General features: G+C 54.5%; 1 protein-coding gene across 1 annotated transcript in view; it reads left to right on the top strand.

The window, feature by feature from the left end:
- Nucleotides 1-4,527: 4,527 nt before the first annotated feature.
- The window catches only part of LRP1 (LDL receptor related protein 1), an 80,716-nt gene continuing 63,299 nt past the window's right edge, over nt 4,528-21,944 (top strand). The window contains exons 1-6 of the mRNA XM_035729121.1: nt 4,528-4,594; nt 13,046-13,168; nt 15,588-15,725; nt 17,795-17,914; nt 19,097-19,225; nt 19,341-19,604. Of these exons, the coding sequence (XP_035585014.1) occupies nt 4,528-4,594; nt 13,046-13,168; nt 15,588-15,725; nt 17,795-17,914; nt 19,097-19,225; nt 19,341-19,604 (841 nt within the window). The remainder of the gene's footprint in view (nt 4,595-13,045; nt 13,169-15,587; nt 15,726-17,794; nt 17,915-19,096; nt 19,226-19,340; nt 19,605-21,944) is intronic.

Raw genomic sequence — 21,944 nt, 5'->3', positions numbered from 1 at the left:
ACCCAGGCACCCCTGGAAGAAACAGAATTTTATTCTTAAGAATAAAAGGGGGGGTGGGGCGCCTGGGTGGCTCAGTCAGTGGAGGATGCAACTCTAGATCTCAGGGTTGTAAGTTCAAGCTCCACGTTGGGAGTAGAGATTACTTAAAAATAAAAATAAAAAGCCTTTAAAAAATATAAAAGTGGGGTGACAAGAAGCTGAGGCAGAGAAGGACTGAATAATGAGTACTATAGGAGAAATATAGAAAAGAAGGTGTTTATAGCCATATCTCATTTGCCACTGATTAATTATATTGTCTCCTCTCCCAGGGCAGGTACCCCTAGTCCTAACACTCCTATCAGCCTCCTCCAATCAAGAGCTCTTCATCCTGGTTGTATATAAAGAAGTAAAAGATATGATCCTTGCCCTTAAGGAGTTTTTGGTCTCCTGGTGGGCACAGAACTCCCAAACTGAGTGCTAAATTCTAGGTAGTGAGATTATCTTGAGTGTAAGTTTGGAAGAGGATAGGAGAGATTTTCTGAGGAAGGTAAGCAGGAGCTGGGAGAACAGTATAACTAAAGGCTCAGGTGGAAATATAGATTCTCTCATCTTACAGAGACACCCTCAGCAGTTCACATACTGGAAATAACCCAAGAGCCCAACAATCCCAGTAGATTGTCTAGCAAGGAGATTCCAAGCAGCCAATATAAAGAGTGAGCTAGATGTGTGTTTAATATGGAAAGGGATCAAGATAAGTTAATTAAAAAGGTAGTTCCAGTACAGTATATATTGTATGAGCTCATTTGTGGTTTTAAAGGATGAAGGATGGGACACCTGGGTGGCTCAGTTGGTTGGGTGTCTGCCTTCAGCTTAGGTCATGATTCCAGGGTCCTGGGGTCAAGCCCCACATCGGGCTCCCCACTTGGTGGGGGGCCTGCTTCTCCCTCTGCCTGCCGCTACCCCCTGCTTGCACTCTCTCTGGCAAATGAGTAAATAAAATCTTTAAAAACATAAATAAATAAAAAATAAAGGATGAAGGATCTCTATTTATATTTGTTTGTCGTTAAAAAAAATTTTAGGGGGGCGCCTGGGTGGCTCAGTTGGTTGGGCAACTGCCTTCGGCTCAGGTCATGATCCTGGAGTCCCTGGATCGAGTCCCACATCGGGCTCCCTGCTCGGCAGGGAGTCTGCTTCTCCCTCTGACCCTCCCCCTCTCATGTGCTCTCTCTCTCTCTCTCTCTCTCTCTCTCTCATTCTGTCTGTCTCAAATAAATAAATAAAATCTTAAAAAAAAATTTTAGGGGTGCCTGGGTGGCTCAGCCAGTTGAGTGTCCAACTCTTGATTTTGGCTCAGGTCATGCTCTCAGGCATGGGAGATCAAGTCCAGCCTCAGGCTCCGTGCTGGATGTGGAACCTGCTTAAGATTTTTCTCTCTCCCCCTCTGCCCCTCTCCCCTAAACAATAAACTAAAATTTAAAGATTATAAATTAAAAAAATTGTTTTAAGGGGCGCCTGGGTGGCTCAGGTAGTTGGACGACTGCCTTCAGCTCAGGTCATGATCCTGGAGTCCAGGGATCGAGACCCACATCGGGCTCCCTGCTAGGCAGGGAGTCTGCTTCTCCCTCTGACCCTCTTCCCTCTCGTGCTCTCTATCTCTCATTCTCTCTCTCAAATAAGTAAATAAAATCTTAAAAAAATTGTTTTAAAACACCTTTTGAAGGAGGCCCAATAGTAGGTAGTAGTCGGTATTGTGAGATTGGGACTGAAGAATAAGATCTTGGAGCACGGCAAGTTTACTTTTACCTTCCTGTACTTCCTTCCTATACTTTTCCTGTACCTTTTTATACTCCTTGAGGAGTTTTTTTAACTAAGTATTACCATGTCTAACAGGTAAAGAGTTCACATTTGATTCAGTTGTCTATAGATACCCAGCAGAGTTTCACCACCCAGGACGAGATGCAGAGAAAGCAGTTTGAGGAAGATTACCTTATGAAAGATTAGATACCAGAGAAAAAGGAATGCGATGCCCCTCACAGCTCTCTGGGGCCACACATATGGTCGCTCCAGATAGCTTTTTCCTCTCAGAGCTGTCCTAAGTCTGTTTCACTTGGACCACTATATTAGGAGGGGGGGGGGGTCCTGGGAAAGGAAGGAACCTAGTAGACGCTCATTAAAAACAGTTGGCGAGGGACGCCTGGGTGGCTCAGTCAGTTAAGCGTCTGCCTTCGGCTCAGGTCATGATCCCAGGGTCCTGGGATCAAGGCCCACATTGGGCTCCTTGCTCAGAGGGGCCTGCTTCTTCCTCTCCCTCTGCCAGCCTGTCTGCCTACTTGTGATTGCTCTCTCTGTCAAAAAAATAAATAAAATCTTAAAAAAAAAGAATTTAAAAACAGTTAGTGAGTCCTTGCAATGTGTCTATCATGGTGTTGGCCCATGCGGGCTGGATAAAAAGATGAATACCACCCCAACCCTGCCCAGAGAAACTCTCTGGCAGTGGAAATGGAGGAAATTTGAGCTATATTTCAAAGGACAAAATGACAGGCCTTGAGCATAGGCTTGCAAGATTGGATATAGAAGAGAAAGCCCTGATGAGGAACTGGCAAAATGTTTTAAGTTCGTAGCCCAGGAGACTAAAAACAGGTGGCTTTGGCCCTGAGCAAAGTGAGCCCAGAGGAAGCTCTGGTTTGGGGAAAATGTCCAGTTCCTTCTGGATTCTTCTCCCTTTCCCTGCCATCAGTGGGACAAGTCGTCCATGCTGCTCTGCTTTCCATCAGGGACAGACTGGTGTAAGGACTTGGGGCCCTTCCCATTCCTCAAGTAGAATTTAAAAAGCGAGAAGGGTGGTGCAATCCTCTCTCATCTCTAACATCAATTTCTGTCTGGGAGCCGACGTTGCCTGCTGCCTCCCTGAACTCTGACTTCCAGACACCAGAAAGTCAGACACCCGAGATCCAACCTTAAAACACCGCCCAGAAGGGGGCAGTGGCCAGAACCACATTCACCGGGCTCTGGGAACCGCCCGGCGCCTTCAGGACTCAAAGTAGCATTCCCATGCGGGCTCGGCTCGGGCCGGGACAAAGGTCCGGCACTCAGCCGACACCTCAGAACCCCAGGCCTGGAAGCAGGGGTCCACAGTCCCGCGTCTAATTCCAAATCCCTGTTGCTCGGAATCTAAAACCCCGACTTGTTGGGAAATCAGTCAGAAGGTATAAAAAAAAAAACAAACAACACCAAACAAAACATAAATGAGCCCAGACCTCTTGGGGTGAAGAGGGGTGGCCCTTCCTCAACCCCACCCGCTGGTGACTCACCTCCCTCCAAACCAGGACTCGCCCCTCCCGTGCCCGGTGCCAGGCGAGCAGGGTGGGGCGGGTACTAAGGTGGGCTCCATCCTCAAGCCCTGGGCGGACCGACAAGCTCCGGCGTGTCCCCGCGGGTGTCCCTGTTTACTCTGAGCCCAGGAGCGAAGTGGGGGCGGGCCCTCGCAGCCCCTCCCCCACCCTGCCCCCCTTCTCCAAAGGCCCCAATCCCGGTCTCGGTTTTACAAAGTCTCCAAATCAAACCTCAGCTTTTCCCCGTATCTTCCTCGCGGACTGGCGGCCCCTGCCCCCACTCCAGGCAGGAGAGGCACAGTCAGGGTTCCCCGAGGAAATCAGGCCTCGGCCCGGACCCCGGAGTCTTGGGTCCCTAGACGGAGCCTGAACTCCCAGGGCATGACAAGAGTTTCAAAGAGAAGCCCCTCAGCTCTCGCCCACTGCCAATCTCCCCTCGGCCCTTCAGCTCTCTGAGGCACGAGGGAGAAAGACCCAGTCGGGGGAGAAGGCGCTCCAGACCCCACACGGCTGGAGGGGGTCCGGAGACTTCCACCCTCGGACCGCTGGCCAGAGCTCCAAAACCTTGTCGCTGCTCTGACTCCCCCTCCCCAGGGCAGCGCGCCAAATCGGCGCATGCGCACTCACAGGATTGCCGCGTAGCTCTTTCTACCCCCCCCTTTCCCCGCCCCTTCTCTCCCTCCCTCCTTTGCCCGTCCCCTCCCTCTACCCCCTCGCCCCCCCTCCCCGGTCGCGGCACCTCAGTCCGGGGAACAGTGGTGCGAGCTCCAGGCCCGTGCACTGAGGAGGCGGAAACCGGGGGAGCCCCCAGAGCTCCATCAGGCCCCTTCCAAAGGCTCCCCCACCCGGTCCACGCCCCCCACCCCCTACCCCGCCTCCTCCCAATTGTGCATTTTTGCAGCCGGAGGCGGCTCGGAGATGGGGCTGTGAGCTTCGCTCGGGGAGGGGGAAAGAGGGGAGAAGAGAAAAGCTGGGGGTGAAGGGTTTGGATTTGGGAGCAGGGGGCGGGCGCACCCCCGTCAGCAGGCCCTCCCCAAGGGGCTCTGAACTCTACCTCTTCACCCACGCCCCTGATGCTCTTTGCTTAAGGATAGGATAAGAATAGAGGAGGAGGAGGGGAGAAGGAAGAAAAAGGGGGACCCCCCAACTGGGGGGGCGACGGCAAGAAGCAGCAGGACCAGAGGGGAGGGGGGTGCTGCTTGCATCAGCCCACACCATGCTGACCCCGCCGCTGCTGCTGTTGCTGCCCCTGCTCTCAGCTCTCGTCGCGGCCGCTATCGACGGTGAGTGAGATTCCCCGGCCCCCTTGGACCCCTGGGGACACCCACTCCCCAGCCCCCACTCCTGCGCTCAGATGGGGAAGGGAGACGCGGGAGGGGGTGCCTTTTGTTATCCCAGTCCAGCTGACACAGCAGCGGCCCGACTGGGGGCGGGGATGGGGGTCCGATTTGGAGGATGGGGGCCCTGGGCAAATGATGCTTCCGGGACCCCCCAGCCCAAACAAAGACCAGAGGCCTGGGGAGGGAGAAGAGGGCTCCCCTTTTTTTCTGATTCTGGGATCCAGAGGCCTTCTCTTCCTATATCTGGTTGGGGAGGGCCTCAGCCTCCCCTACATCCTCCCCCCACCCCATCTGAAATGTGAAGGAATCCGGATTTGCAATGTACGGCTGCAAAGGGGGGGGGGGGGCTTTTGCAGTGGCCTCTGAATCTGAAAGGGGAGCTGGGTCAGGGTTGCCCCGCTGGGCAGAGGGCAGGCAGGCCCAGGAAGGCTGTGGGTGGGGAGAGGGAGGGCCTCGGGGAGGGCCCCCTGCTTGGGTGTGGAATCTGGGCCCGGGAGACCAGGCTTGGAGGCCTGGGTCTAGGATCCAGCGGGGCTGCCCGCCTGGGTTCCTAAGTGGGCACTTCCCCCTCTCAGGGCCTCTGTCAGTAGCCTGGATAGGGCTGTGTTGGGGGGGGGGGGCAGCGATGCTATGTGACTTTGAATTTTCCTTCTTAATTCCTGGGAGCTTTGAGACGAAAAACGTCAGATGTCATCATTGGGGAAGGGGACTGGAGAATGGCCTGGAATGCTGAGGTGGGAGCGAGGAGGAAAGCTGGTTTCTCCCTGACTTCTGGCTTGATCACAGTTTGGACTGAAAGGAGAGTTGGAGGTTGGATGGGGGTTATGGCTATGCCCCTGCCCCCCAATTTCCTGCTCCTTTAGTAAATGTGTTTGTTTCTCTCCATCATTTCCCCATCTCCCCCCACACACACTTTGTATACTGCAGTTAGGCTTTAGCTAGAACAGCGTCCTTTTGGGGAAATGAGGAGCCCCCTTTCCCCCTTAATGTCAGCTATTTTTCTTTTCCTTGTGAGTCACTGGTTCAAGTCTTGCCTAAGCTTTGAGCTGGGATCATGGGGTTGGGCTGGGCTGGGCCCCTGATTTGAGGATCTCATACCTTCCTGTCACTTTAGTCCAGCCATCCAGGAAAAAAACTGGGCCCAATACCATCATGCACCCCTCCTCCACCTTCTAAATTTTGCCAGATTGGGATTGGGAAAGTTTTTCTCCGAAACCAGATTATCTCTCCCTATCCTCCCCTCCCCCCAACTCTCTTCAGTTAGAGGAGAGAGGTAAGGGGGTCAAGAAGTAACTGTGCCCAGAAAGACAGTATTTTCTGTGACCCACAATGATGCCATCTTGGGGACTGTCTATCCCCTTGCTCACCACTACCTCAATTATCTGCCCCAGAGGAGGAAAGAGGCTCTTTCCTGAATATTCTCTAGATCATCCCTCACAGGCAGCCCTAGCCCATGACTTCCTCGTTATACATGTTCTTTCCTCTTTCTCTCAACCTTGTGAGGTAGAAGGGGAAACTAAGGCAGAGAGGTTCAGGTGCATGACTTCTAGGAAGAATAGAAAAAACATTTTAAGAGAGAGAGTCCCATCAGGAACGCCATGATGGAGTTAGGCAGAAGCAAGAGGGGTCTCTGTGGAAAGCAGAAAAAGGTCCCCAGCCCACTCAGGAAGGGCCCTGGTTGCTTCACCCCCAAGGTTCTAAGGTGGTTCTATTTACCACGCTATAGGTTGGTTGGTGGTGGGTGGAAGTGGGAGATACTGGTCATGTTCTCCTTAACTGTCTCCCTCCTCTTTCTTAAAATTTCCACTGAGCCCACATCTGTAACCCAGCTCAAACTAAACTGTCTCCAAAATCCCAGGAAGAGGACCCCTCCCCAGACACACTCTACTGCTCTTACCTTGGGAATGGGAATATGAATCATTGGTTCTACCCCGCTCTGAAGGGTGGGAAAGGGGAATTGCACAGACCTTTAGGGCCAGTGCTATCCAGGGCAGCCTAGAGGATTCTCTTATCTCTACCCCTGCCCTCATGCCTTGGGCCCACAGACATGGAACGTTGTTTGCTTTCCAAAGAAGGAAACCTCCTGACCCCAGATACCTTAGTGTCTAACTTTCCTCTCTGCTGCTATCACAGGCCTAGGGGCCTTCCCCACCTCTTCTGCTTTGTCAGCTATGCCTGAACTCACATGGGGTTCCCTTCTCTTTGAGGAGCAATGCCACTCCACTAGTAGGCAGAATTGAGTGTAGTTGCTACCAGGGAGGATGGGGAAACAAATGAGGTGGGGAATGGGCAAAGCGGTTACTGAGGACCCTGCTGAGATTAGGAACATCTTGTTGTGGGAAGGGCAGCCCCAGCAGACCGGGCTCAAGGAAGGCGGACTGCCTCCTACTCTCCACACCCCTCTCCACACACCCCTTCCTTGAGCCAGTGTATTACCAGTTATCAGACAAGCCACACAGTTGAAGTGAGTTATGAGGCTGAGGTGTTTGCCTCCTGGCTCTCTGAGAGAAGGTTCCAAACTCCTTTTTTCCCCAGCCAGACCCAGATCCTTGAACACCTCCCTTCCCCCTGGTCTTTCAAAGCCGAGATGTGTAGCGCATTGATTTGGGCATGGGAGGGGTATTTTGATGTTCGAGGTTGCTTCACAAGACTTCCTTTTCATCCAGTCTTGCTCCCCCTTCCTCCATTTTCTCCATATTTTTCCCCCACCCTTTCCACTGTCACTGAGCTTCTTAAGGATGTCAGCTGGGGTCCTGGCCAGACCCTGTCCACATCCCCCCACCTCTTCCAAACTCCTTCCTCTAGGAAGCCCTTCTTTACTCAAGTCTAACTTTCTTTCCTCCTGCTGCCGTCTTAGCCTTTGCACATCAGAACCCCAAGCTTGTTGCCCTTCAGTAGTCTCTTGTTGGGGTCCCCTCACTCTGTGGACTCGCCAGCATTCAAGCCCTCTGGCTCTGGATTGGGGGGGTCATCACCCTTGGGGAATCTGGGTACAGTTGATTGGGGCCATGCAAGGTCCTTGACCTGGTGGAGCTGGGTGCCGGGTGTGAGCATTTGGAGAACTCAGTCCCACCACACTGTGTTCAGTCCCAGATTTCAGCCCAGTTAGCAGGATCCTGCATTGTTTGGAGAAGGAAGCAGTTGGCTCTGGAGTGCTTCCGGTGCCGTGTCCCCAGGCACCAGTGTAAAACCTCCCCAGGAAAGAGGTGAGGGATGGTGGGAGAGAGGTATTTGTACCTCTTGCTCCCTCAGAGGAGATGAGAGTCTCTCCCAGGCCTTGGCTTCCCCGGGTGAAGAGCTCCAGTATTCTTCCCCCACCTCCCTATTCTGTGGGAGGCATTAACCCCTGTTCTGGGTATCCCTCGGATCACACACTGCTAGGGCAGGGACTCTGTCTCCCTGAGTCAGGATATATGCTGCCCCCACCCTACTCTGAGTCTCAGGAGGCTTATTATTTTCTGGGTTCATCCCAAGACAACCGTGCCATTATCTTGGCAACTTCTGGGCTAAGACCCCTTCCTGTCTATTTTTCCTCCCATCTGTTGTCATTGGTGTGTGCTTTCTTGGCCTCTTGGGACCTCTGTCTCTCATCCTCTTGGCTCATCTCTCTCTGGTTGCCCACCCTTTGAGGCATTCTCTGTCTCGCTTGGTCTCCATTGCTTGATTTGTCTCTGCCTGTCTCCATCCACTTCCATCCAGGCCTGTGGGTGTCCCCAGAACTACCTGAGAACAGACGTCCCTCCTGGGTTTTCCCACCTGCTCTCTAGTCCCCACCTTGTCATTTTGGAGCTATTGTCCCCCTCCCAGGTCAGAGTTGGGATGTCCCGTTGTACAGCTCCCCCCTCCACTTTCCTCCAAACTTCTCTCTCTTCTTCCCCCTCCACTGAGTTTAGGAATGGGTTTTGGAGAGAATGTTTCCGGAGGAAGGGAACTTGATACCCTTCGTGGGCTGAGTAACAGGGGAAAGGAGATATTTCAGAAGGAAAGGGGGAGGTTAGACTTCTAGCAGAACTTCCCTATGACCTGAGAACTGGGGAAAGGTGTGGGGAATAGGTCAGGAGCTCAGAGCTTCTGCTTCTGCTGAACATAAGCCATGTGTGTGTGTGTTGGAGGGTAGGTGGAAAGGGCTTATAAAGGCCCGGTGAGAGATATATGATGACCTCTGGAGGCATTCAAGGGGTCTGAGTTTTACTTATGGGGAAAGGAAAAGATGGTGGGGAGGTCACTGGTCAGGCTAATATCCTGCTGAGTCAATATTGACTCAGGATGGAGGGGGGGACCCTTCCCCTCCCCTGGCAGTCCAAGCCATCCCGTCTGTACGTCTGTCCAGGCCGCAAAGCAGAGGCCCAGACTCAGGAATGACAAAAATGTGTCTGAGCCTCACTGAGCTGCGGGAAGGAGCCACCGGGTAACACCCAAAATACATAAAATTCAGTGAAAAGCTCTCGGTTTGGGTCTGGGAGGCCCTGCTGCCCCACCCCCATATGTTTGAAAGCTTAGATTCCTGTAGGCTCTGCCCCCCAGCCCCTGGCCACCCCCTGGCTCCTCTGTTCCCTTAGACATTTCATGTGGTTCCCTTTAGAAAATATCCCCCAGCCAACACAGCCTATCTCTCCCTCTGCTGTGTCTGCTCTTGAAAAAGGCCTCAAGGGTCTCTTTCACACTTTCATGGCCTCAAGTCTCCTGGTCTTTTAGGAAGAAGTGCCATCTGAGGTCTCGACTCCCTTCCTCACCCTCACTGCTCCCACCGGGATCAATGGATGGGTCTCCTCCTCTGGAGAAGACTCTCTCAGGGTCTGTTCTTTCCTGTCATCCTCTCTTCTCTGGCCAGGCACTCTTACCCCCCCCTTCCCCACCCCACCCCCAAGGTCCCAGAATGGGACAGAGGACGACAGCCAAGGCTCAAGCAGGGCAGTGGGGTCCATGTTGTGTCTGGACACACACCCAAGCCTACACCTCCTGTCCCGGCTCCAGCTTGGTGGCCCTGGGGGCCATGGCTGGGCTGGGTGCCTGGGCTTGAGGGGGGGGCAGGGGTGCTGGCCAGAGTTAGCATGGCAGTCACATTCATCTCCAGGCAAAGCTGAGAACAGACGGCCCCTGTGTCCTGGCGTTCTCGCTGCAACCTCGCTCCCTCTCCTCCCTCTTCAGTCCTCTCCTCCTTCTTCTCCTTCCTCTGTCTTCCCTCTCTGTTCCGTTCTTGTCCCTCTCTGCCTCTTCCACCACCCCCTCCTCACTCCAAGGAGCCCTGAAGGTCACTGCCACCCCCTACAATCTCTTTCCCCACTCCTCTTGCCAGAGAACCAAAATGTTCTCCCTGCTGGTTCCTTTTCTTCATCCTCTTTCATCTGGCTCCATCCTCATGGCCAGTGAGGAAACCACCTGTTTGTTCAGGTACTAAATCGCTCTGTGCCTCAGTTTCCTCATCTGTGCGGTGGAGATCGCAACAGTTCCCACCTCCCAGGGTTGTGAGGATTTCAGTGAGTTAACGCGTACAGTGTTTCAGATCAGTGGCTGACGCAGTGACCAGGTTGAAAGGTGTTAGTTAGCTCATATCGTTAGGAAGCCCCAGTTCTCATGAGGGGGTTAGGCAGGGGAGGCCAGTGGCTGCTTGCTTCTGAACTTGGGGCCATGTTGTTCCTTCACCTAAGCGGCAGGCCACCAAGATGGGTCTTCTGGGTGCTGGCGTCAGATGCAGAAGGCTCCGCTGAGGGGAGTGGGGTTGGCTGGCAGTTCTAAGCCGATTACAAGTGCCCTACCCCACCCCCACTGCAGCTCCCTCCCACCTCAGGGGGAGGCTTCTCTTGGCTATGTAGACTGCCCCAAAGTAGGTTATTTGTTTCTTTCCTCCCCACTCCCCCTGAAGGAAATCAAAGACAGGCCTCAGCCTTCAAACTCCAGATTCCTGGGGCTTTCTCCACCATCCCTGACAGGAAGGAAGTGCTTTCACATATCTCTCCAGGATCCTTGTGCTGCCCTGTCCCGTGGGAGCAGTGCAGCACCCCCAAGTCCCTGTGCCCTGGGCCCGAAGAGGTGCTGCTGTGGGACAAGGGGCCTGAGTGCGCCTCTTCCTTTCCCTCCCCCCACCCCCCACTCCCCTCCCTCCACACGAGCACATCTGGTTTGTGAATCTCTCTCATTCCAGCTTTCGGGAGTTTGCCAGCTGCTGTTTCCTCGGCCGAGTTCAGGCCAAAAGTGGGGGTGGGGGACAGCGGCGGCGGGGCGGGGCGGGGGGGGGTGCAAAGTGAAGGCCAATGGAGGGGAGATCGTGGCTGGGACATGGAATGGAGGGGGGGTTGGAGTGGCCAAACAGTGACCTCACGGGGCTATGAGCTCTGCCCTGGGGAGGAGTGGGGGCAGGGACTAAGTCCATGTGAAGGGGTGGGGGTGGCATGGGGGCCATTTCTGGGCTCCAAACAGCCCATCTGCCTTTAGTCCCATTCCAGCCCCTTCTACCCCCACCCCCACCCCCCCACCAGCCAGTCTTGGCTGGCCAGGGGAAGAGGACCGGTCTCCGGCATGCTAACTAGGCTGGCGGGCTGTTTCCCCGGGAAGACCTCACAGCTGGCCCAGTGGGGCAATGAACTCAGCATTATCCACCTCCTCAAGGGGCCTTTATTCGCTGCTCAGGGTGGGAGGTAGGGGAGGAGGACGCCGGGGGTGGGGGAGCCTGGCCAGGCCATCCCTGATGTGTTTCCTGAACTCGGCTCTCATCCTGGCCAGGGGCCTGAGTGCAGTCCCCTCTGCCAGAGATGGGGGTTAGGGAGGGAGGACACGGTCTCCGTGTGGCCCTCCTCAGACTCTACCCTCCCTGCTAGGAGCCCTGACATACTTTATTTATGCTCTGTCCCAGTCCTGAGCTCATTCCGCCCTGCATTTGAGTTAGTTGTGTACAGCTGTCTTCCCAGGGGGACTGGGGCTCCCAAGGGGGCAACTCACTCCTCCGTGGCACCCCAGTGCCTAGTGCAGTACCTGGCACAGAGCTGGTCTTCAGTGCATGCCAGCTGAATGGAGATGGAATTGACGACAGGCCAAGGAAAAGGCGATGAAGGGCTGGGAGACTAGGAGCCCAGCCCTGGGTAGGGACAAAGGAGGGTAGAGGGCTTTTCTTCCCATGGAGGACATGGTGATGGGGTTGGAAGGAAGAGCTCCGAGTATCTCTCAGTGGGAGTGGGAAGATTGATGTGGACTGCAAGGGTTAAAAGCGTAGAGTTGGCTCAGCTGGTTTCAGGCCTGGTTTTGTCACTTGCCTGCTATGTGACCTCACCCTCTCTGGGGCTCGGTTTCCTCATCTATGAAATGGTGGTATTAGTATTACCTATTTTGTCATATTATGGAGAGGATTAAATGAGATAATACATGGAAAGAACTGGTTTACCACAGTTCCGGTACATGCTGAGCCCACAACAAGAGTTAGTGTTACCATTCTTAATTCCTCCTTGAAGAAGGAGGTAGGAAATCTGAGTAAGAGCAGAGGAAGCCTGGTGGGGTTGAAGGGTAGGGCAAAGATGTCCTGGGCTGAAACCAGCTCCTGTAGGTCACCCCAGTCATCCTCCTGCCTCGGATCTCCAGTTGTGGCATCCTAAGCAATCTTAGGTGCCTCTTATCTCACACGACATCTACTGAAAGTCCTCCCTGAGGTCTAATCAGCAAGGAGGGCTGTGTCTTTAGAGAACGGAGGTGGAGGCAGGGCTCCCCCCGCCCCACCCCACCATGCCCTCCTGTACCCTGCTGATACAATCTCCAAGTCACTGCTGTGCCAAGGGCACCCCCCCACACTTCCTGTCCAGGGGCCTGGTGGTTAGGACTTGGAGATGGGCAGGCTGATGGGTTTCAGGTAGCAGGAGTGTCCCAGAGGGCACACTGAGCAGAGAGGTTAGAGAAGAGCAGTAGAGCGTGCAATTCTTGATCTCAGGATTGAGTTCGAGCCCCATGTTGGGTGTAGAGCTTACTCAAAAAAAAAAAAAAAAAAGCAGCTGTGGGGTCCTAGTGGGAGGGAAAGGAAGATAAAGAGAAAACCTGTCAAAGGCCTAAATGCTCCATCCTTCACCATCACTCTCGGTCGGCAAAGCTGGGGCTGCTGGTGTCTGACCAGAGTAATGCAGAACGGCAAGGGCTTTGACCCTGAGGACTGGGAGGAGAGGCACACTGGACAGGCGGCATATGGGGCTGGGTCGGGGGCTGTAAAATATGTTCCCTGCCTCCTTCCCCTCCTCCCACCACAGGCACACGGTGTTCAGGAGCGACCCACAGCCACCTGCCACCTCTAGGCACCTGGACTGTAGCTCAGAGTCTGGGCCAGATGGGGACTGATGCTGGGGAAGGAAGAGGAGCCTAGGGGACTTTAAGGGGCCTCCATCCTTCATTTACATCCTCATTTTACTTCCTTACTCCTAGCCCCTAAGACTTGTAGCCCCAAGCAGTTTGCCTGCAGAGACCAGATCACCTGTATCTCAAAGGGCTGGCGGTGTGATGGTGAGAGGGACTGCCCGGATGGATCTGATGAGGCCCCTGAGATTTGTAAGTACCTTTTCTGATCCCTTCCCCTAAACACCTTTTCCTTTTGGCCCTGGCAGTTTGGGATAAGGACAGTTGATCTCTAGCCCGGGGTGGACCTTGCTCTGTGATTGTTTGTCCATGACACAGCTAAAATTCTCCCCCTTTTCAAAGTGCCCGGCATGGTGCCTGACGTGCTCAGAAATGGCACCTCTGATTGCTCCGTTAATGGCTGCACCCCCAAGCCTGTCAGCGACTTTGTTATCTGGGCTGACAGCTTTGCTGGAAGGAGAGAGCCTGGCTTCCCTGCCCTTCTGGCTCGGTCTTCTTCCCATCTCGGAGACTTCTGACTCTTGATAAGTGCCCCCAGGTCTTGCCAGGTCGCCTTCCTATCCTCAGGCTCCCAGGCCAAAGGCTACTGGCTCTTGCTCAGTCTCTGTACCAGAAGCCCCACCCCTGTGCGTTTCCCGCCACCCCCGCCTTCCCCTGCCCCAGTAAGTGGTGTAATCAGAGGCAGCTGTTTAAACTGGGAGAAAGGTCCCCACCCAGCCTTTACCCTGCCAGTGGGGGGTGGAGGACTTGCTGGCAGGACCCCAGAGTCCTGGGCAGCTGGCTGGGTCCTGGGGTCTCCACCTTCAGCCTCTCCCTGCTTGGCTAATCTGGGCCACGGGTCTAGGAGACCCTGCATTCCTAGGTCTGTCCCTGTTCTCTCTCACAGCTCCATCCCCTGGCCTCTCCCCATACCCTCACCCACAATTATCAGGGGTAATTTTAGGGCCAGAAAGGGAGCCTCCAGTTCTCTCTGCCTCACCCCCATACCCTGCCCTCGAGGGGTGGGGCCAGAGATATCCTGCAAGCGTTTCTATGGTGAGGGTGGTTCATCTTGACTGATGCCACCTTTACGCCCTACATTTTTTTTACCCTCCCTCGTGCTTGATGTTGGGGTAATGAAAGCCATGCAGAGGGGCCAGGTCTTCCTTTAGTTGGATGCAAACCCCACCTTATACACATCCCCACACTGTTCCCCCTCATATACGCTCCCAGGCCCATCATACACACAGCCCCTCCTGGACACCCATGTGGCCCTCCCCCACCCCTCCCGCCACCCCGAGACTAAGGCAAATGTCAGCACAGACATATTCTAACTGCAACAGAGTCAACACTCTCAAACGGGGATGCAGAAGCCCGACCTCAGACAGACGCCCCCAGACACTCACATACAAACTCAAGACTCAAGATTCAAACTGCGTACTCCTCCCCAGGCACACGTGGACAGATGCACTCACATGCGGACACTCTCTCACTCACACACCCTGTCCATTGTGGAAGCCAGTAGGTAGTGATCTGTCTCTCGGCCCACGGGCTCAGCCAGCATCCTAGTCTGCGTGGCTTCCTTAGGCTTCCCTGAGGAGCTCTACCCTGCTCGCCTTGGCCCACCATCAGTAGGCCCCAACCTTTGATGCTTCTCAAATCCTTCCAGCCAGGCAGGCTGCTCTGGGGTCAGGCATTTAAGAGTGGTGCTGTCCAATAGAAATATAATGCAAGCCACATATGCAATTTTGAAATTTTCTAGTAGCTACATTACAAAAGGTAAAAGTAGGGGCACCTGGGTGCCTCAAGCAGTTGGACGTCCGACTCCTGATATCGACTCAGGTCTTGGTCTTGGGGTTGTGGGTTCGGGCCCCCGCATTGGGTTCTGCGCTGGGTGGGGAGCCTACTTAATAAAAATAAAAATAAATTAAAAAAATAGAAAATTTAAAAGTAGTTAGGTGAAGTTAATTTTCACTTTATTTTACCCAACGTATCTGACATATTATTTCAGTATATTAATCATAGAATATTAGTAATGAGATCTTTTGCATTCTTTTGTGTGTGGGTGTGTGTGTAGTATTAAGTCCTCCAGAGCCAGGGTGCATTTTATACTTCCAGTTCAAACTGGTCACATCTCAGGTACTCGATAGCCACATATGGCTGTTGCTATGTGTTGGACAGTGCCGTTCCAGAAAACTTGGTCTGGCTCTCAGCCCCAGGCTCTGGGCCCTGGGGAGCTATGGGAAGGTGGTGTTCTTTAACATGTGAGCCTCCCTGCCGAGGACTCTTGCTTTCCTTGGCTCATCCAACCCTCTCACTTCTAAACCTCGGCCTGTCTCCTGAGTGTACGATGGTGGAGGTGTTGGGATCCATGGGTATCGGGCACGTGGGGAGTGGACTCTGCTGAAGGCCTTAGTTCTCCCCTCCCCCTGGCTGTGCGGCTCCCGTCGGGAATGGTGTAAAAGAGCTCTAGGTGGGAGAATCGAAGCAGCCCCCGAGGCCTCCTGAGATGGAAGAAGTACAGGTGTCTGAAACGCCACTCTCCCTCTCCTCATCCCCTCTCCCGGTGGACAACTGGCCAGACAGCCAGTGTAGCCGGCTCGCTCACGCCAGCCCTTCCATGTGCCCCCAGGTCCACAGAGTAAGGCCCAGCGATGTCAGCCGAACGAGCACAATTGCCTGGGCACCGAGCTGTGTGTTCTCATGTCCCGCCTCTGCAACGGGGTCCAGGACTGCATGGATGGTTCAGACGAGGGGCCTCACTGCCGAGGTAAGGGCTCTTCCACCTCTCCTGCCCCAGGAGATGGATGCAGTGAGTTCTCAGCTGGGCACGTGATGGGTTTGGAGGCCCAGTGCCCGAGGACTGTCCTCACACCTCCGGTGGGGATGAGGCATTGTCCTGCTCCGGTGCTCCCAAAGCAGTGGGCCTTTGGGCTTGGGGCTTAGTCAACAGCCCTGCGGGGATCAGCTGGGGCCCCGGCCTGGGCACTTCTCTTCAGCTGTGTGTGCCTGGGCAAGTCACTACCTCTTTCCGGACCCCAGGATCCCACCTACAAAATGAGAGCCCTGCACTAGATCAGTATTTTCATCCTTTGTTGTTGTTGTACATCGTGGGGTTCTTTCTTCAAATGGTTTCTTAAATGAAACCTGAGTATGAACAGGGAAGGGCAGATGCTGTGATTGAAGCTGGGGGTGGGGATGTGGTGTTTGCTTCACCCTCCTCCCCGCCAGCCAGTGTCCCTGAGGGCAAGTGCAGATCGTTGAGACACTCTAAAGTGGCTTGATGGGAAGGTCACCCAGGCTGAGGAGGAGGGAACTTTAGGAGGATAGGTCCCTTCCCCTCTACGGCTCAGGTCACCAGCTCTACCGTTCTTCCCCTGAAGGCCCCTGTGGGTCAGGGAGAACCTGGGTCATTTGAGAGCAGTGGGGGAGGATTTGTCCGTAAGGCGGAGCCTCGGGCCTGCGAGGAAGGGACTAGGGTATGGTGACTTCTCCCTTCTACTGAGCTCCCTGGGTGAGGGTGGCGTGCTGCGCCAATACGCTTGTCAGAAACATCTGCCTGTGGGAGGAGACACATCTGGATCCTGTTCGCCGAGGGCAAGGAGCGTGGAGCAAGGAGTTTGTGGAAGATTTTTATCCTTTCCTTGGGTCGAGTTTGCATGTTTTTGTCTAGAGCTCCTGGGATGGGATGCAGAGCTTGGGCCTAGGGGCTGACTTTAATGGCCATGCCCATCACATCTTATCACATGGTATATGTTCAAGTTTGCTTCCTTTTGAATTCTTTGTCGGCATCGAAGACAACAAAGAACCTTGAGAACCTAGGGTTTGAACTCCCTTCTCTGCTATTAGAGAAGTTGGGCCTCCTTATCCTCCTGCCACATGTCCAGAAGAGAAATTCTTTTCTAGATTTTCCTGAAAAAACAATATCATCCCCGCCCCCCGCCCTCCCCCGCTTTGTGGGGGAAGCCTGGCCAGGCAGCACCTTTGGGCTCCCGGGTGGAGGTGGAGAGGAGAAGAAATCAGTGGGGACTGGCCCCCCCCCAGCTCCTCCTGGCAGGCTTAGTGCCTCTGAACATCTTAGCATCTCGGGCAACGCTCTCTTCTAGATGGGGGGGAAGCGGGGGTGTGAGGCAGCTGGACAAAGGGGTCTTTGTGGCCAGGCCGCCTGGCCCCACGCAAGGCCATTAATTGGGTCGCTGGTCTTGGGGGGGCAGCTGCTCCCCCACCTCTTCCCCCTCCCGTCTCATTCCCTTCTGTCTCCCCTGTGGAAGTGGGTCAGTGGCAGGAGGAAGATTAGAGAAAGGTCCTGAGGGAACCAGTTTTGTTCCTCTTCCCCTTTTCCACCTGGACCTTGGACCTTCTCTCTGAGGCCTCCAGGGCTTAAGGGATGGGTTAGACGGGTGCTTCCAGACCAGAGCTGGGATCCTGAGGGGAAAGACTCCCGCCCCATGCCCACTCCTCCCCCTCAGCCCCAAAGCCAGCGTTGGAGTTCCTGGGCCGTGCAGATAAGAGGCAAATGAAGGGACCGAGACTCACTGTCCTCCCTCCCTGTTGACCCCAACAACGGCCAGAACCCCTCTCCACGGGGACAGAGGGAGTCCAGAGCTACCAGAGCAGGCAGATATGGCCTCTAAGCCATAATTGGCTATGGGACCTTAGGCCCAACTTGTACCCTCCCTGGGTCTCAGTTTCCTCACTTGCAAAATATATTAGATGATTCCTGAAGCCTCTTCCATCTCCGATGCTGTGGGCCTTGGAAGTGGTTTCCCAAGGGTTGACGGGAGGCGGGGGAAGGTGGCAGTCTGGGGGCCTGAGTGTGTGCTGCCTGCCCCCACGCAGAGCTCCAAGGACCCTGTTCTCAGCTGGGCTGCCAGCACCACTGTGTCCCCACACTCAACGGGCCCACCTGCTACTGCAACAACAGCTTTCAGCTGCAGGCAGATGGCAAGACCTGCAAAGGTATGTGAGCGCATGTGCTTATGTGTCCGTGTGTACACCCTGGGGGGGGGGGCGTGCGTGGCTGGGGGGCGGGCGTGGGGTAGGGCCGGCGGGTAGGAGGAAAGTGAGATGGAAGGTACAGGCAGGAGGCCCGCCCCGAGGCGTGACTGTGAGCCCTGACCACTTGCTGCCACCAGATTTCTAAATTCCTCTTAAAATCTCATGGGTCGGATATGTGAGTTTTCTTGTAAAAACCTTAAAGCATTATAGATAAAACCAAAGTCCCCTTTGACCAGTCCTCTTCAGCTCTGCTCCCTTTCCCATCTCTGGAGGTCAACTGTGTTATCGGTTTGCTGCCTCAGTCCCTAGGCCTTTCTCTGCGCATTGGAATGCATGGATCCGCGGATAATCTAATTGAAAGTATTGTTTATGTGCGCATGCCCTTTTCACATAAATATCACACGGTACATACCTTTCTTCAGTTTTTCCACTCAGTATGTTCTGGAGATTTTTCCGTATTAATATGTAGAGATCTACCTGTTCTTTTAGAAACCACTATGAAGTAGGACTATTACCACAGTTTACTTGGCCATCTCCCTATTGGTGAGTGAGATGTTCCAATTTCTCTCTGTCACGAACAGTGCATCCTCTTCTGTTTTAAATTTACCTCCCTCGGCTCTTTGCACAAATGCCACTTTCTCAGGGAGGCCATCCCTAAAATCATAATCCACTGCCTGCGTTCTCTACCCCCATCTCTGTTTAATATTTTTCCCACCAGTCACTTTCCACTGCACTAGCCCTTCTAACATACAATTTACTTTTTTGTTTTGTTTATTACTGAAATACCAATATTTCATTTATTGTCAGAATTTATATTTCATGAGGGCAGCAATTTGAATATATTTTATTCACGGCTGCATCCTCAGAGCCTAGGACGGTACCTGGCATCGAGCAGGTCCTCAAGGAATCTTTTCTGAAGGAACGGATGATGTGCACGTATGCGGGGGTTTCACGAGGGCAGATTCCAAGCCTGGACTTGGTAGGGGATGAAGTTTGCACATCTCTCCTTGTGATAGATTCTGTCAAATTGTCCTCCAAAGTAGCCATAAGGATGGACAGCCCCACTGGTGGGGTCTGAGGGCACCCACTTTCCTACCCTCTTTACACGAGGAGATGACCACACTCTTACCCCTCTCCCGGCAGACTTTGACGAATGCTCAGTATACGGCACTTGCAGCCAGCTATGCACCAACACGGACGGCTCTTTTACATGTGGCTGTGTGGAAGGGTACCTGCTGCAGCCAGACAACCGCTCCTGCAAGGCCAAGAATGGTAGGTGGGGTCCCCTGAGGTCGCAGCGATAGATGGTCCCCGTGTTGCTCTGGGGGGCGGCCTGAGAGGTCCTAGAGCCCCTTGTCATATCGCCCCCTCTCTCCTCCATCTACAGAGCCAGTAGACCGGCCCCCCGTGCTGCTGATTGCCAACTCCCAGAACATCCTGGCCACGTACCTGAGCGGGGCCCAAGTGTCTACCATCACACCGACTAGCACACGGCAGACCACAGCCATGGACTTCAGCTACGCCAACGAGACTGTGTGTTGGGTGCATGTTGGGGACAGTGCTGCCCAGACACAGCTCAAGTGTGCCCGCATGCCTGGCCTGAAGGGCTTCGTGGATGAGCACACCATCAACATCTCCCTCAGTCTGCACCGTGAGTCGCCTGCTCCTAACTTGGAGAGCAGGGGAGGGCAGGGAAGATGGAGCAAGCTGGAGCCTGCCTAGGACAGAGGCAGAGGGTTAGACAGGATGACCCCTGTCTGGGGCAGGAGTCTAAATAAGAAGCCCTTGACTGAGGCCAAAGCGGGGGGCTGCACAAGATGACCCCTGTTGGGGGGCAGGGGCAGACTGATGGCTCTGCTTCCTTCCCTCTCTCTGAGCTTGGTCTCTAGATGGCTCCTGATTTTTGGGCCAGGGCCAAGGAAAAATGCTAAGGGGGCAATGAATGGTCAATCTCCAGAGACCGGGGACTGTCCCTTCTCAGAGAGAAGAGTGTTGATTCGACCGCAGAGGGGCTTTCCCATGTAGCAGGAGGCAGGGCAAGGGAAAGAAAAGGCCTGGAGCCCAGGCGGAGCCTTGCTAGGTTGTGGCTGAGGGCAAAGATGCCAGGGTCTGGCTGGGTCTATCTCCATGTTCTGTCGTTTTCCTTGGGGACATCATCAGAACGGACCCATGGCTGCAGGGTGAGTGTGGGGGTCCTGAGGCTGTGTGGGGGGCTTTGTGACAGTGAGTGAGACTAGAGGAGGAGCAGAGAGCACTGGGGCCACAGGAACATTTTAAGACCTCTGGGATGTTTCCATTCAAACTCCTTCCCTGGGCTGTACTTTGCTGTCTTAGGGGTGGAAGAAGGGAAATACCTAGGGATGGGGCCAGGGCACAGATCCACTGCCAGAGGCAACCCTGCTCATCTCAGATGCTGTTACATAAACAAACAAACATCTGGCACCATCACATTTCCAGGAAGCACACTGCAGAGATGAGGGGGAAGATCTGGCCTTGGTTGATCTGACCCCCGGGAGGGAGGATAATTTGATCTGTGACCTTGAGTAAATCAGAATTCCCTGTGCCTGCTTTGATTTCCTAATCTGCATCATGGGTTTGAGCTTGCCTGTCCAGAGCAGATCAATTGAAGTGAAAGCAAGCGGCAACCCATAAGGTTTAGGATTGTGAACCTTGGGCCTGCTGGAAGATCTTCATTCTTTGTTGCATCCCCGTATGATGATCACCACAGAAGACAGATCCCAGGAGGACACATGGGCTTAGTTCTGTACTAGCAGGGGTTCCCCGAGAGCCCTTTCCCTCTGTGGCCTCGTCAGCTCGTCCGCACCTCAGCTCCAGGTCCTCCAGAGCATCCCAGTGGTGTTTCTGGTCTCTTGGTCACCAGGGCTCACTTGCGATCCGACATGTCTTCCTTGGAATGCTGGGCTGGGGGCTGCCACACTTGGTTGGCTGACCTCTCGAGGGGTGGGCAGATCAGGGAACCCAGTGGCAGAGAGGGTAGCATAGGGCGAGACCCCTGAGACAGCTGCCCTCTCCCTGCTCCTTGTTGACGGCCCCACCCAACAGGCCTGTCTGGACAAACAGCTCTGGCAGCTCCCTCCCTGGCCCTGCCTCGGGGCCAGACGATGGGCTCGTGGGTAGGCGGCTGGCGAGGGCGCCCTGATGGGAAACTTCTCGGCTTTTGCTCTGGCCTGGCCCTGTCTCCTGCCTTCCTCCAAAGGAGAAGCAGGAAATAAGCTCAGGCGGGTACCCCTCCCTTGGCAAACACAGCCTTGCCTCCCAGTCTGTTAGATTCACTGGGCCCCTCTGTGGCAGAGTCCAGGAGGCAGGAACAGACCAAGGTTCCTGGGAGAAATGCTAGTGGGGCGGACGAGGGGGTTCCCATTGTCCCAGCCTCTGTGCCTCCTCCCAGCCCCCACCCCACCCCCCATGCCGCCTGAATGTCTGGCTGTCACCCTGAGGATAGTTGTTTTGCTCTCATCCCACAGACTAATTATGGGCCCTGCGATGAGGATGTCCGAAGTGTCTCTCCCTCTCCCCAGCACCCTCCCCCATCCTTAGCTCCGCCCCTTCTCAGGAGAAGCTGAGTGGCCTGTCCTGGTGTGCGGGTGGCTGGTCCCAGGCACTCACCTGTGCAGTGGGCTGCTGGCCTGTAATTAGCTCCCCAAGGGGGATGAAGAAGAAAGGTTGCTGCTTTCTCCTGCTTTCTCTCTGCCCCCTAGGGGAGCCCTCCCTGCAATCATCCCATTCCTGGCTATGACTGTGACCTCCATTGCACCCCTGGGAGGGAGCCCCATGCAGGAGGGAGGAGTCTGACAATTGAGAGGTGCCGGAGCCCAGAGGCCAAGAGGCAGAGAGAGCCAGCCTGCTTGCTGGTGTGGGAAGAAGGGGGAGCCTGCCCCAGAGAAAACTCTGGTAACAGAAATAGAATAGAAAAAAGGAAGGAGGCCAGGAAGTGAGCCTGTTTCACATGGGTCCTAGGGCATGTGTGTGC

This window comes from Zalophus californianus, chromosome 9 (genome assembly GCF_009762305.2).
Source record: "Zalophus californianus isolate mZalCal1 chromosome 9, mZalCal1.pri.v2, whole genome shotgun sequence".
NCBI classification, from domain to species: domain Eukaryota; kingdom Metazoa; phylum Chordata; class Mammalia; order Carnivora; family Otariidae; genus Zalophus; species Zalophus californianus.
Note: the sequence above shows the minus strand (reverse complement) of the source record. Positions and strands in the feature narration are given on the sequence as shown.